At 29.0% G+C, this 15,132-nt stretch overlaps 1 protein-coding gene and 1 long non-coding RNA gene across 2 annotated transcripts; one reads left to right on the plus strand and one right to left on the minus strand.

Moving 5' to 3' along the window:
• Positions 1-279: 279 nt before the first annotated feature.
• LOC120145233 lies at positions 280-2,296 on the plus strand. Its single transcript, XR_005518111.1, has 3 exons — positions 280-1,387; positions 1,479-1,516; positions 1,666-2,296. It is a non-coding gene; the product is annotated as an uncharacterized LOC120145233 (long non-coding RNA).
• A 7,795-nt stretch (positions 2,297-10,091) lies between these two features.
• LOC120144982 (protein METHYLENE BLUE SENSITIVITY 1-like) lies at positions 10,092-10,674 on the minus strand. The gene has a single exon (XM_039158903.1). It carries the CDS (start codon positions 10,575-10,577, stop codon positions 10,263-10,265), a length of 315 nt encoding a protein of 104 aa, XP_039014834.1. The 5' UTR covers positions 10,578-10,674; the 3' UTR covers positions 10,092-10,262.
• Between the last annotated feature and the right edge of the window lie 4,458 nt (positions 10,675-15,132).

Consider the following 15,132-nt stretch of genomic DNA (forward strand, 5'->3'; position numbering starts at 1 on the left):
ATTTTCATATTCGCGTTGCGATTTTGGAAAATCGCAATGCGAATTTGACTATCGCATTGCGATTTTCAAGAATCGCGTTGCGATTTTGGACACTGATTTGCGATTCTGGGGATCGCGTTGCGATTTTTATTTCGCGTTGCGATTTTGTTGGTCATTTTGGCAAATCCAAAAAAAGTTGGTTAAAATCGTATATTATAACTTTTTTTTGATCACTGAGGCGATTTTCTCTTTAAAATTTAACCTAAAAACTAAACTACCCATTTGAATGCCCTCCCCGCCTCTCTTCATCTGTAAGCCACCATTCTTTAATTTTTCACTTTCTTTGAAGAGAAGATGGAGACCACGACCACCACTCCATGGAAAATCTCGACGATCAGGTCTTTTTTGGGTTCTACGATGATGACCCAACAACGAAGAACGGAGCTCGAAGGTTCTCTTCGGCGTCAGAACCTCCACGAACCAGGTAACCTACTCTTAATCCCACTAATTTCCTCGAGATTTATACTAGAGAAGAACGATACCTTCGAAAAGGAGGCCCCTTATTTTGCTTCGTGTTTCGCCTCTGCTAATCCCGTTTATCTCTATTTGTCTCTCTTGTCCGATGCTCTCCTTTCTCTGATTTTCAATTCTTCAAATGATTTTTTGTCTTGGTTTTTGGATCTAAATGGATTTCCATTTTAGAGTGGTTCCTTGCTGATTTTTGGTTGCCCTCCTTTTTGTATTATCTCCTCTTTCTTTTTCATTTGCTGAATGATCTCCCCCTCTTTTAAAAGCTCTTATTTTTTGGTATCTGAAAACCCTCTCCCTTTTTGATGGATGAATCCTCTTATTAAACGACCCCTCGCGAGGATACTACCCAGCACTAGAGAGGGTTGTATGGCCTCTGCAACAAACGGTCTGGCAGAGGGTACCAAAGGGGGGCCTCTAATTGATGATAATGTTATTTATGTTCTTCTTTTCCATATGCTTGTGTTTTCGAGTTCTAAATGCAGCTTGTGATAATCATGCCCTCTATTGGATTGAGGATATCTTTCTTCGTTTCTTGGACTGGTGTGATGAACATGGAGAGTATATTTGATGATCTTTGCTGTTTTTTCCCCATAAAATATTTCACAAATAGTGAAGCTAAGGGTGTACTAATACATTTGTATCTGTCCTTGTCTGTGTTCTGCCCCTGGTTATCCCCAAATTATGTCGGTCCACTTGAAAACCAATCTATTAATTACTAAAAGATTTCAGTTGTTCGAGTTCTATTTGATACCTTGATTTAAAATTGAAATATTCACCAATGAAGTTGAATCTGAGCAATCTGTTATTCCCCCTTGAGCATGAGAAGCTGCTTGAGAGAGATTTCAAGATTTCACCTTCAAATCCGAATAATATGGAGGTAACATAAAGAAAACGGGGAGTATTTTCTACATATGGTAAACAGTCAATTATTGTTGCATGCAATAATTACTTACATGTTTGATTCACAGATGCCTGCACTAGAAGTTGCAAACTCGGAAACACAAAGGTATAGAATTTTGCCTTGTGCATATGGTTCAATGAAATTCTAAATCATTTGATGATGGCCCGTACCTCGTGAAATCCTGTTTAAAAGGAATCTAAATTGTCTACTCAAATGTACGAACGCTGAATAAGTTTTGCCTTTGTATTATGTAGATGATCATAACGACAAAAACATCCAACAACTGGAACCTTGGACATGGCAGCTAGCGAATGTCATGTCTTAGGGGAAATGTGCAGGCAGCATCGCTGTGGATAGACTTAAGTTGCTCGATTGAGTATCCTTTTCTGTAGATATTCTGTCGGAATCGCCGACCTAACTGCCAGGTCGTTCCGGGTTTAATAGCAGCACTCAAATTGTTTTATACAGTTTTGCCTTGTGCATATGGTGATGGCTTTTTGGTGGGACAGTACGTATATCCCAAAATTAAAGCCGTAAAATCAAGTAATCGGACAGGTTTCAGTCAGATCTTGTTAAGTTGAGTAAAATCAGGTACAAGTTAAGTTAGGTCAATTTGATGGTTTGACTCGGATCAAGTCGGGTACAAGTTAAATCAGTTCGGGTCATTTTCAGGTTAATTTGACATCAGATTTAGATTGGGTTCAAGTCAAGTCATTTACAGTTCAGATCGATGTCAGTTCAGATCAAAACAATTTAGGTCCGAAGCAGATAAAGATTAGGTTAATTTAGGTTTAGGTGGGTTTCAATCGGATCTCGTTCAAATTAGGTCACATCATTAATAGATAAAATTTAGGTCAGATGTTTATCGAATACGGATTGAGTTCAAGTCGGATTATTTTCATTTTTGGATTAATTATTTTGTCATTTTTTGTGATTGTTAAATTGTAAGTTGTAATTGTTTATTATTTCAATTAAATTACAAAAAAAAACATGGATTAATTTGTAAAAAATATAAATTTAAGGATAAATTTGAAGAAATGTAAGATCACAAATAAAATTTTAAAATATAAATTAAAAAATATGTATAGGAAAGAGATCAAATCAAAATAAATTTAAAATGTGAGGTTAAAAATAATATAAAAAATGATTAAATTATATCTATTTAAAAAGTTATGGACCAGTTATAAAAATATAAATAATAATTAGTCAAATGAAGATGCAAATATAAATTTAAGGATTAAATTAAATACATATAAAAGTGAGACTTAAAATTGAAATAAATTAAAAATCACAAAAGGATGAAACCAAAATAATAAAAAATATAATAAATTGCATTCATTTAAAAAATGAAAAAAAACATTATATATATAATATAAATTTATATATAGTGTATATATATATAAATTATATTTATATTATAAACTATATAATTATTATAAGCTATATATATAAACTATGTTTATATAAACTATATATACAACAACAACAAAACTATATTTCCATATGTAATAACGTAAAGGGTAGGTATGGTAGTAGACTGTTCCAACGTCAGGTTGAGAGCAGTTTTTGTAGAATACCTTCGGCAGTCAGAAAATATATAAACTGTAAATTTTGATCTTATAATTGGTAAATTTAGAGGTGGTAAAAGTTTTAAGAGAATTTTGACAATTTGATTTTATAATTTGGAAATTTTTTAGGAAAATTTTCAGATATGACGAGAAGGTTTAGTACTGGGTTAATTAGGCCCTCAATCCTCCATCAACAAAAACTTTTTTATTTTTTTATTTGATTTTTTTTCCATTTTAGTCATAGTTTAATTGTAAATCATTTATTAAATTTTTAATTCAATGCGATTTAGTCATGTATATAATTCTAATTATTTTTAATTTTCCCTTCTATCTTTAATGTGCATAATTATTAAATGTTAATGTTAATTTTAGAATCTTTTATTTTAATCACTTATGTTTAATTATATATGTAGAAATTTATGTATATACTTATATATATATATATATATATATATATATATATATATATATTATTCAAAGTGAGTGGTGAGAGAAATCCTTTTAAAAGAAATATTTTTTTTGTGTGTGATTTTTTTATTTTATTTGGGAATTTAGAGGGAAATTGAGAATTTAGAGGGAAATTGGAAAATGTAGAGGGAATAGAAAATTTTGGGAAGTAACGCCAAATATAGTGTCCAACAAGATATTTTGGGTTAATTAGGCTCATGCTCCTCCAAAATCATCATTTTTCCACTTGTATTTGATTTTTAATTTCTTTCATTTTAGTCATGGTTTAATTGTAAATATCTTCTTAAATTTTCAATTTGATGCAATTTAATCATGTATACATTCTAATTACTTTTAATTATATATAAACATATATATGTATGTATATAAACTCTATATGTATAAACTATATAAAATATATAGTTTATAAATTATAATTTATATTAATATAGTATATATATGTATGTATAACAAATATAAGTAATCTATAAATTATATATAGTTTATAGAAATACTATGCACAAACTCTATAAAGTAATAGAATATATAGTTTATAAAAACCTTAAATCCTAAACACTAAATTGAGAACCCTAAACCACCAACCTTTAACCCTTAACCCTTAACCCTTAACCCTAACCTCTAAATTATATATGTAACTTATAGTATATGTATGTATAAACCATGTATAATATATATAAACTATATATATATATACCTATATATATATAAACATTATAAAGTAAATTACTTATATAGTTTATAGAAACATTATGCATAAACTATATAAAGTAATAAAGTTTATAGTTTATAGAAATCCTAAACCCTAAAATTTAAATCATAAACACTAAACCCTAAATCATAAACCCTAATATAAATGGACTAGCACTAATGCAAATAGACTAATTTTTGGGTTTTATTATTACTTATTCATAACAACAAAATAAATGGGCTATTAATGTGAATTAACCTAACATGAAACTAAAATACTAATTATGCAAATGAAAATAATATGACATGTACTACTATTTATGAACCATATAATATGCAATGTGACATACTAATTATTTAACACCTAATTAATCATGTTTTATATAATTTACATTTAAATAATTTTATTAATTTTATTAAATAAATTTATATAATATGTATGTATAAACCATGTATAATATATATAAACTATATACACATACACATATATATATAAACTATATAAAGTAAATTACTTATATAGTTTATAGAAATACTATGCATAAACTATATAAAGTAATAAACTATATAGTTTATAGAAACCCTAACCCCTAAATCATAAACCCTAAACTTTAAACCATAAATACTAAACACGGAACCATAAACCATAAACCCTAATATAAATAGACTAGCATTAATACATATATATTTGTAATAAAAGAGTGGGCTTATGTATTGGGCCTATGTAAATTGATGTAAATGAACTAGCACTAATGCAAATAGACTTATTTTTTGGTGTTATTATTACTTATTCATAACAATAAAATAAATGGGTTATTAATGTGAATTAACCTAACATGCAACTAAAATACTAATTATGCAAATGAAATTAATATGACATGTACTACTATTTATGAACCATATAATATGCAATGTGACATATTAATTATTTAACACCCAATTAATCATGTTTTATCTAATTTACATTTAAATAATTTTATTAATTTTATTAAATAATTTTATATAATATGTATGTATAAACCATGTATAATATATATACACTATATATATATATATATATATATATATATATATATAAACTATATAAAGTAATAAAATATATAGTTTATAGAAACCTTAACCCCTAAATCATAAACCTTAAACCTTAAAATTTAAACCCTAAACCCTAAACTCTAAACTATAAACCCTAATGTAAATGGACTAACACTAATATATATATATATGTAATAAAAGAGTGGGCTTGTGTATTGGGCCTATATAAACTAATGTAAATGGATTATCACTAATGCAAATATACTTATTTTTGGGTTTTTATTATTACTTATTCATAACAACAAAATAAATGGGTTATTAATGTGAACTAACCTAACATGCAACTAAAATATTAATTATGCAAATGAAATTAATATGACATGTACTACTATTTATGAATCATATAATATGCAATGTGGCATACTAATTATTTAACACCTAATTAATCATGTTTTATATAATTTACATTTAAATAATTTTATTAATTTTATTAAATAATTTTATATATTTATGTATAAACCATGTATAATATATTTAAACTATATATACACACACACACACACACACACACACATATATATATATATATATATAAACTATATAAAGTAAATTACTTATATAGTTTATAGAAACACTATGCATAAACTATATAAAGTAATAAACTATATAGTTTATAGAAACCCTTAACCCTAAACTTTAAACCCTAAACACTAAACCCTAATATAAATGGACTAGCACTAATGCAAATAGACTTATTTTTGGGTTTTATTATTACTTATTCATAACAACAAAATAAATGGGCAATTAATGTGAATTAACCTAACATGCAACTAAAATACTAATTATGCAAATGAAATTAATATGACATTTAGTACTATTTATGAACCATATAATATGCAATGTGACATACTAATTATTTAACACCTAATTAATCATGTTTTATATAATTTACATTTAAATAATTTTATTAATTTTATTAAATAAATTTATATAATATGTATGTATAAACCATGTATAATATATATAAACTATACACACACACATATATATAAACTATATAAAGTAAATTACTTATATAGTTTATAGAAATACCATGCATAAACTATATAAAGTAATAAACTATATAGTTTATAGAAACCCTAACCCCTAAATCATAAACCCTAAACTTTAAACCATAAATACTAAACACGGAACCATAAACCATAAACCCTAATATAAATAAACTAGCATTAATACATATATATTTGTAATAAAAGAGTGGGCTTATGTATTGGGCCTATGTAAATTGATGTAAATGAACTAGCACTAATGCAAATAGACTTATTTTTTGGTGTTATTATTACTTATTCATAACAACAAAATAAATGGGTTATTAATGTGAATTAACCTAACATGCAACTAAAATACTAATTATGCAAATGAAATTAATATGACATGTACTACAATTTATGAACCATATAATATGCAATGTGACATATTAAATATTTAACACCTAATTAATCATGTTTTATCTAATTTACATTTAAATAATTTTATTAATTTTATTAAATAATTTTATATAATATGTATGTATAAACCATGTATAATATATATAAACTATATATATACATATATATATATAAACTATATAAAGTAATAAAATATATAGTTTATAGAAACCTTAACCCCTAAATCATAAACCTTAAACCTTAAAATTTAAACCCTAAACCCTAAACTCTAAACTATAAACCCTAATGTAAATGGACTAACACTAATATATATATATATATATATATATATTTGTAATAAAAGAGTGGGCTTGTGTATTGGGCCTATATAAACTAATGTAATTGGATTAGCACTAATGCAAATATACTTATTTTTGAGTTTTTATTATTACTTATTCATAACAACAAAATAAATGGGTTATTAATGTGAACTAACCTAACATGCAACTAAAATATTAATTATGCAAATGAAATTAATATGACATGTACTACTATTTATGAACCATATAATATGCAATGTGGCATACTAATTATTTAACACCTAATTAATCATGTTTTATATAATTTACATTTAAATAATTTTATTAATTTTATTAAATAATTTTATATATTTATGTATAAACCATGTATAATATATTTAAACTATATACACACACACACACACATATATATATATATATATATAAACTATATAAAGTAAATTACTTATATAGTTTATAGAAACACTATACATAAACTATATAAAGTAATAAACTATATAGTTTATAGAAACCCTAAACCCTAAACTTTAAACCCTGAACACTAAACCCTAATGTAAATGGACTAGCACTAATGCAAATAGACTTATTTTTGGGTTTTATTATTACTTATTCATAACAACAAAATAAATGGGCAATTAATGTGAATTAACCTAACATGCAACTAAAATACTAATTATGCAAATGAAATTAATATGACATGTACTACTATTTATGAACCATATAATATGCAATGTGACATACTAATTATTTAACACCTAATTAATCATGTTTTATATAATTTACATTTAAATAATTTTATTAATTTTATTAAATAATTTTATATAATATGTATGTATAAATCATGTATAGTATATATATATATAACTTATATATATAAACTATATAAAATAAATTACTTATATAGTTTATAGAAACACTATGCATAAACTATATAAAGTAATAAATTATATAGTTTATAGAAACCATAAACCCTAAACCCTAATCCCTAAACTTTAAACCATAAATATTAAACATTAAACCCTAAATCACAAACCCTAATATAAATAGACTAGAACTAATGAATATATATTTGTAATAAAAAAGTGGGTTTATGTATTGGGCCTATGTAAACTAATGTAAATGGATTAGCACCAATGCAAATTGACTTATTTTTTGGTTTTATTATTACTTATTCATAACAACAAAATAAATAGGCTATTGATGTGAATTAATCTAACATGCAACTAAAATACTAATTATGCAAATGAAATTAATATGACATGTACTACTATTTATGAACCATATAATATGCAATGTGGCATACTAATTATTTAACACCTAATTAATCATGTTTTATCTAATTTACATTTAAATAATTTTATTAATTTTATTAAATAATTTTATATAATATGTATGTATAAATCATGTATAGTATATATATATATACTTATATATAAACTATATAAAAAAATTACTTATATAGTTTATAGAAACACTATGCATAAACTATATAAAGTAATAAATTATATAGTTTATAAAAAACCTAACCCCTAAATCATAAACTCTAAACTTTAAACCCTAAATTTTAAACCCTAAACCCTAATGTAAATGGACTAGCACTAATATATATATATATTTGTAATAAAAGAGGAGTTGTGCATTGAGCCTATGTAAACTAATGTAAATGGACTAGCACTAATACAAATATACTTATTTTTGGGTTTTTATTATTACTTATTCATAACAACAAAATAAATGGGTTATTAATGTGAACTAACCTACATGCAACTAAAAAGTGGGAATGACCCATGAGGCTTTACTGCCATAATAAATCAGCTATCAATATTCCTCGCGAGTCACAATCCTGTTCAGTATGAGCAGACAAAGCATATTGAAGCTGATAAACATTTCATTAAGAAAAAAATAAACATTAGTCTAATTTGTACCTTATTCATCTCTACCAAGGATCAGTTGGCAGTTATGTTCACGAAAGGGCTCAAAAGGAAAGTTTTTCAAGAAATTCTAAATAAGTTTGGAATTAAAATATTCATTCACCAACTTGAGAAGCAGTATTAGAATCGGCCATGTAGAAGTTTTATTTGTTTAGAGTCTTTTATGATACGAAAGGATAAGCCTTAGGAGTCTTTGTAATCTCTATCTCTAGATAGAATTTTATCATTAACAGAAAAGTTCTATTAGAAGTCAACAACTCGGTTCATTTAAATTATGGTGATCTCCTAAATTCAATAATATGATTTCTCTTTCATTACCACTTTTCTTCTTACCCTCTCCTTTGATTTATTTCCTTAGATTACAACAACTTCAAACAACACATTTCGAGTTGAACTCAAGCTTCTCACCATTTGAACTTGATTCAACTCAATTAAGACCCAAAATCAGATAAAAACATCAAAGATCTAGGAAGAAAAAGCCATGTAGACTACCATCATCAGTTCATCAAATCAAAGATCTAGTGATAAAATAACCCTGCCTAATCCCCACCAGATAACAACACCAGTGATAGATCACATTCTAACATTAAAAATATAAAAATTCATGCAAAAGCAGGATGAAGAGGGTAAGCTTACTGAAATGCAGCTTTTGTCTATCTAGCAGCAACATAATTAACTCTCAGCAAGGCATGACCTACCACAAAGATCACATTCAAGACTTTTGGGTACAACTCTATGGGTAAGAAAAGAGTAAAATTTTGATCAAGAACAGAACATTTCCACACTCGATTACTAATTCTAACCTATCATAGTAAAAAATAACATAAAGTTCATAAATCCAATCCCACTTGTATTAAAATGAAAACTAACATCAATCAAAAGCATCTGTTCAATCCAGCATCCCACAATAAGTTAACCAAACTAAGCCAATCTTTGAATACACTCTTTTAGCTTCTATCAACATGCACAATTCTCATTCTTAAGCATAGTTACAGAAACTCACGTACTTGGTATTGTTCTAAGCTTACCTACCACAGGCCACCAACATAAAAATGCAATATTTTTTTAATATTTCATAAGAAACAAATTATTGAACCATTGAAACAGGCCTATACTACTATATGACAAGAATCTCATATATATACAAACATTTCATTAGCATAAAATGAAGAATATATCTCCATCGTCATCGTTATACTCAAGATGGATTAGGATATATATCATCGTCATAATCATAATCATCATCATAATCAAGGGAGGTATTATAAAAGAAATTAAACTTTTTTTCAACTAATTACCGTCGCTACTAACATCGCAAATAGTTACAGAACAAACGAAAAGGAAAGGAAATAAGGAACCAAACCCAGATTTCAAAACATCCCCAAAAAGCAAAATATTATGCAGAACAACAAATTTATTTATTTTCTAAGGCTGCCCCTAACACCAGGACGAGGCTTGGAAGACTCGGCAACATAACTAGCATGACGATCCACAAGCTTCGACTCTTCAAAAGGGATCTTGGGGTGTTTAGCATCATGATGAATCTGCATCGACTTCAAATCTGGAGCCGTTGTTTTGCAAAGAGGACACTCGTATTTGGCATGCCCACCTTTCTCCACCCCAGAGCGGTCAGCTAATCCGGCTTTGCCGCCGCCACGGTTGGTGGTGGCAGCGTCGACCTTGGCGGCGATTTCACTGGCCGTGTGCTTCTTGGGCTTGGCTTTTCCTGTCATGATTGATTGATTGATGATAATTATGAAACTGAAGAACCAAAAAATCTCAGTTATTAAGGGAGCGTTTGTTGTTTTATTCGTTGGAGTTTGGCGTGGAAAAAGCGCTATGAAAACGTATGGGAAAATTGTAAACGGTGCGTTTGATAGTACTAGTTAATATTTACTCTATTTCGTTTTTCAGAAATAACTTTTTAGCCCCTCAAGTCTATCAATTTACTCATTTTTAGTTTGAGACTACAATAGTTGAGATTATAAACAATTATTTTTGGGTAAACAATGCGAATAATTCCCTTTATTTTTGGTAGAATTATCTTTGGTAACTAATTTAAAAATTAAAGGTATATGGTACTAAATTTATCGATATGTTCGATTTTAATCTGTTAAAAATATTTTGATATTTCTATATAACAAATTAAGTTAAATGAATTTTAAGATTGTGCAATAAAGGTTTTCTAAGTATATTCGATATAATTATTCGAATATCAAAACATTACTCTAAATCTTTCAAAAATCATTTTTAATCCTTACTCAAGTGTAAAATTAAGTTTTAATCTTAAAACAATTTCAAAATAATTTTACAAAGTATTTCGAACCATTTCAAAGCCAAAAATTCCAGATTGCTTAGAGGGAACCGATTCCCTCCCAAGGGGGTACCGATTCCCCCCTTAATGGTTTGGCTCCGAGAATTCCAGTATGCTCGGAGGGAATCGATTCCCCCCGATTCCCCATAGGGGGTACCGATTCCCCCCACGCTCCAAGCTGTTTTATTAATTGTTTTCACACTAAAACGGCTATATTATCTTCTCTAATCATCCCCAACGTTCAGAAGTGATTCAAGGTTTATTTAAGCAAGCTTAGAAGCCATTGATAAAAAACAAGAAATATCAAGCAACTAGAATCAAGAGAGAATCAAAGAGAAAGCATCAAACCTCAAGTTTGAGTATTTCAAGCTTATTTTTCATTCAATATTCATTTTGCTTTCAAGAACACTTATTGTGCTCAATTGTATTCATTTTTGAGCGTTCTTTTCTTTGTTCTAGAATTGTGCAAACAATCTACCTTGTAAGGATTTCCTTGTAAGTTTGCAAAATTTGTATTGTTCTCTTTGGGAGAGAGTGTTCTCAAGAATTTGGGGTATAGTTCTTGAGGGTTTGTACGGTTACTCTTTGTCCTCAAAAGAAAGACAAATTAGTGAATTTGTGGAAAATCCTTAGTGTGGATAGCTAAGGTAGTGGACGTAGACTTTGATTGAGAAAGTCGAACCACTCTAAATCGTTGTGCAATTAGTTTCAATTTTCTGCAAAAGCTTCCACCAAAATTTTTATTACCAATTCACCCCCCTCTTGGCCGATTCCGTCAATCGATTAACTCAACAATTGGCATCAGAGCCTAACTCATTTGAAGGTTTAATCGCCTCTTGAGTCAATTCGGGAAGAGTTACATCGATAATCAAAGTCATCAATGGCCACTACTTCAAACTTCGAATCCGGTCTCGATTCGATGCCCGTCAACAAGCCTCATTTCTTCAATGGGGCTAATTATGCCTATTGGAAAAATAGGATGATGTACTTCATTCAAGCAAGTGACATGGGAGCATGGAATGTCATAGAAGAAGGATATTTCAAGCCTCTCACTCATCCAAGATTATGGAGTGAAGGAGAGACAAAAATGTTCCAACTCAACTCTAAAGCCATCCATATCATATTTTGTGCTCTTGGACCAGATGAATACGGAAGAGTTTCATCTTGTACAACCGCCAAAGAAATATGGGACAAACTTCAAGTCACTCATGAAGGTACCGATAAGGTAAAGAAATCTAAAATTAGTATTCTAACGCATAGCTATGAAAATTTCATGATGAAACCAAATGAAGATATCAAAGATATGACGGATAGATTTTCAACGATTGTCAATGGTCTCAAATCATATGGAGAGAGATCATTTCAAATGAAAAGCTTGTGAGGAAGTTAGTATACTCCCTCCTAAAATCGTGGCAATCAAAGAAGACGACAATCATCGAGTCTAAGGATCTAACATCCTTAACTCTTGAAGAGCTAATCGGTTCACTCCTCACTCATGAAATGATGCTTGAAGATGAGGTAGACCTTGATAAGATTGAAGAGACACCAAAGGAGAAGGATAAGAAGAAAAACATTGGAGTTACTCTCAAATCCACAAAAAATGAGAGTGATTCAGATGAAGATGACGATGACGAGGAAATGGCATTGTTTGCCAAACGGTTCAGAAAAATGATGAGACCTTACCGAGGAAGAAAATTCAAACGAAATGAAGGCCTCAAAAATGAACCAAAAGAGAAGGACCCGATCATTTGCTATGAATGCAAAAAACCAGGGCATGTCAAATATGATTGCCCACAATTAAAGAGAAAGGGTCAATCAAAGAATAAGCACAAGGCTCATGTGGCTACATGGAGCGATGAAGAAGGTTCCGATGAAGAGGAACAAGAAGTAGCAAACTTGTGCTTAATGGCATTCGGGGAAGATTCTAAGGTAACCTCTAACTCATTTGATTTTGATGATTTATCCTATGATGGGCTATTAGAGGAATATAATGGGTTGGCTTCGGATTATGAGAAATTGTTTTTAAAATATAAAAATGATGTTTCAAAATTGAAAAATGAAAATAAACTCATATCCAAAACCAACAACGATCTTGAAAGTAAAATCAAAGATTTGCAAATCAAACTAGAAGAGTTTGAAAAGAAAAATTTAGATTTGCAAAATTTACTTTCAAAGGTCAATGATGATCATCAAAAGAAAATTGATGATCTTAAAGCTTCTTTTGATAAAGTTGGAACAAAACGTTTTGAAAGTGGAGAAAATTCAAAATCCAACTTTGTTAAAAAAAAGTTTTAAAAACTACAATCATAGAGGTCCCCAAAGAACCTCTAATAGAAAAATTGTTAGAAGTATATGGGTTCCTAAGGAGTTCATTACTACTAAAGATAAGGATATCCTACACAAATGGATACCTAAGGGGACTAGGATTTTGGAAACTAATGAATATGGACCCAAAAGAATTTGGGTACCAAAAATTAGAAATTAATCTATGTTTGTAGGAAAAGGAGCATTGCTACAAGGCACGGGAAACAAATTCAAACTCATGGTACCTTGATAGTGGATGCTCAAGACACATGACCGGAGACAAAAACCGGTTCATTAAGCTTAACGCCAAAAATGGAGGAAAAGTGACTTTTGGTGATGATTCAAAAGGTTACATTGAAGGTATTGGTACTATCGGTAATACCTCTTCCATACAAATTAAGAATGTTTTATATGTGAATGAATTAAAGCATAATCTATTGAGTATTAGTCAATTTTGTGATAAAGGATTCAATGTCATGTTTGATATTAATGGTTGTAAAGTCATTGACATTGCATCTAATCAGATTATGCTTGTTGGTCATAGAATAGGAAACATATACATGGTGCATTTAGATTCTATTGATATGACTAATTTGTGCCTAGTGGCTAAGGATGAACATGATAGTTGGTTATGGCATAGAAGACTAGGACATGCTAGTATGAGTGTTTTGCAACGGCTAATTCAAGGTGATTTAGTTCGAGGGTTGCCTAAGCTTAAATTTGATAATGATAAAATATGTGATGCTTGTGCTAACGGAAAACAAAAGCGAGTTTCTTTTAAATCCATTAATGACGTATCAACTAGTAGAGTATTACAATTGATCCATATAGATCTTTTTGGGCCAACTAGGACTACTAGCTTGGGTGGAAAACAATATGCATTTGTCTTGGTAGATGACTATTCTAGATATACTTGGGTTCTATTTTTAAGTACTAAAGATGAAGCATTAGAACATTTCATCACATTTTCAAAAATAATCCAAAATGAAAAGGTTACTCTATAACTAGTGTTAGGAGTGATCATGGCACTGAATTTGAAAATCTTGGATTTATTTAGTTTTGTAATTCTAATGGTATTAGCCATAATTTTTCAGCACCTAGAACCCCTCAACAAAATGGAGTTGTTGAGAGGAAAAATCGAACTTTAGAAGAAATGGCTAGAACCATGCTTTGTGAATATAATTTGCCAAAATATTTTTGGGCGGAAGCCACAAATACCGCTTGTTATGTTATAAAACGAGTAATGATTAGGCCAATTTTAAAGAAAACTCCATATGAAATTTTCAAAAATAAAAAGCCTAACATTAGCTATTTTCATCATTTTGGATGTAAATGTTTTGTTTTAAACAACGGAAAAGAGAACCTTGGCAAATTTGATGCTAAAAGTGATGAATGAATTTTTTTGGGTTATTCCTTAAATTCTAAAGCTTATCAAGTATTTAATAAAATAACTTTAGTTGTAGAAGAGTCTATACATGTTGTTTTCGATGATAATCCCCTTCCGAGGAAGGATTCTTGTGTGAATGATGATGTAGGTGTTATAAATACAAATGACGTTAGACATGACATTGGAGAACCATCATCAAAGGAAGAAACGAAAAATAAGGAAACTCATGATCCTCTTGAGAATCCAACCATTGAAGAAATGGAAGTATCTTATCCAAGAGAGT

Source organism: Hibiscus syriacus, unplaced genomic scaffold (assembly GCF_006381635.1).
Source record: "Hibiscus syriacus cultivar Baekdansim isolate YM2019G1 unplaced genomic scaffold, ASM638163v2 tig00110893_pilon, whole genome shotgun sequence".
NCBI classification, from domain to species: domain Eukaryota; kingdom Viridiplantae; phylum Streptophyta; class Magnoliopsida; order Malvales; family Malvaceae; genus Hibiscus; species Hibiscus syriacus.

What these genes read in the sequence shown, in the direction of transcription:
- LOC120144982 (XM_039158903.1), bottom strand. Translation starts at nt 10,577, where the DNA reads ATGACAGGAAAAGCCAAGCCCAAGAAGCACACGGCCAGTGAAATCGCC.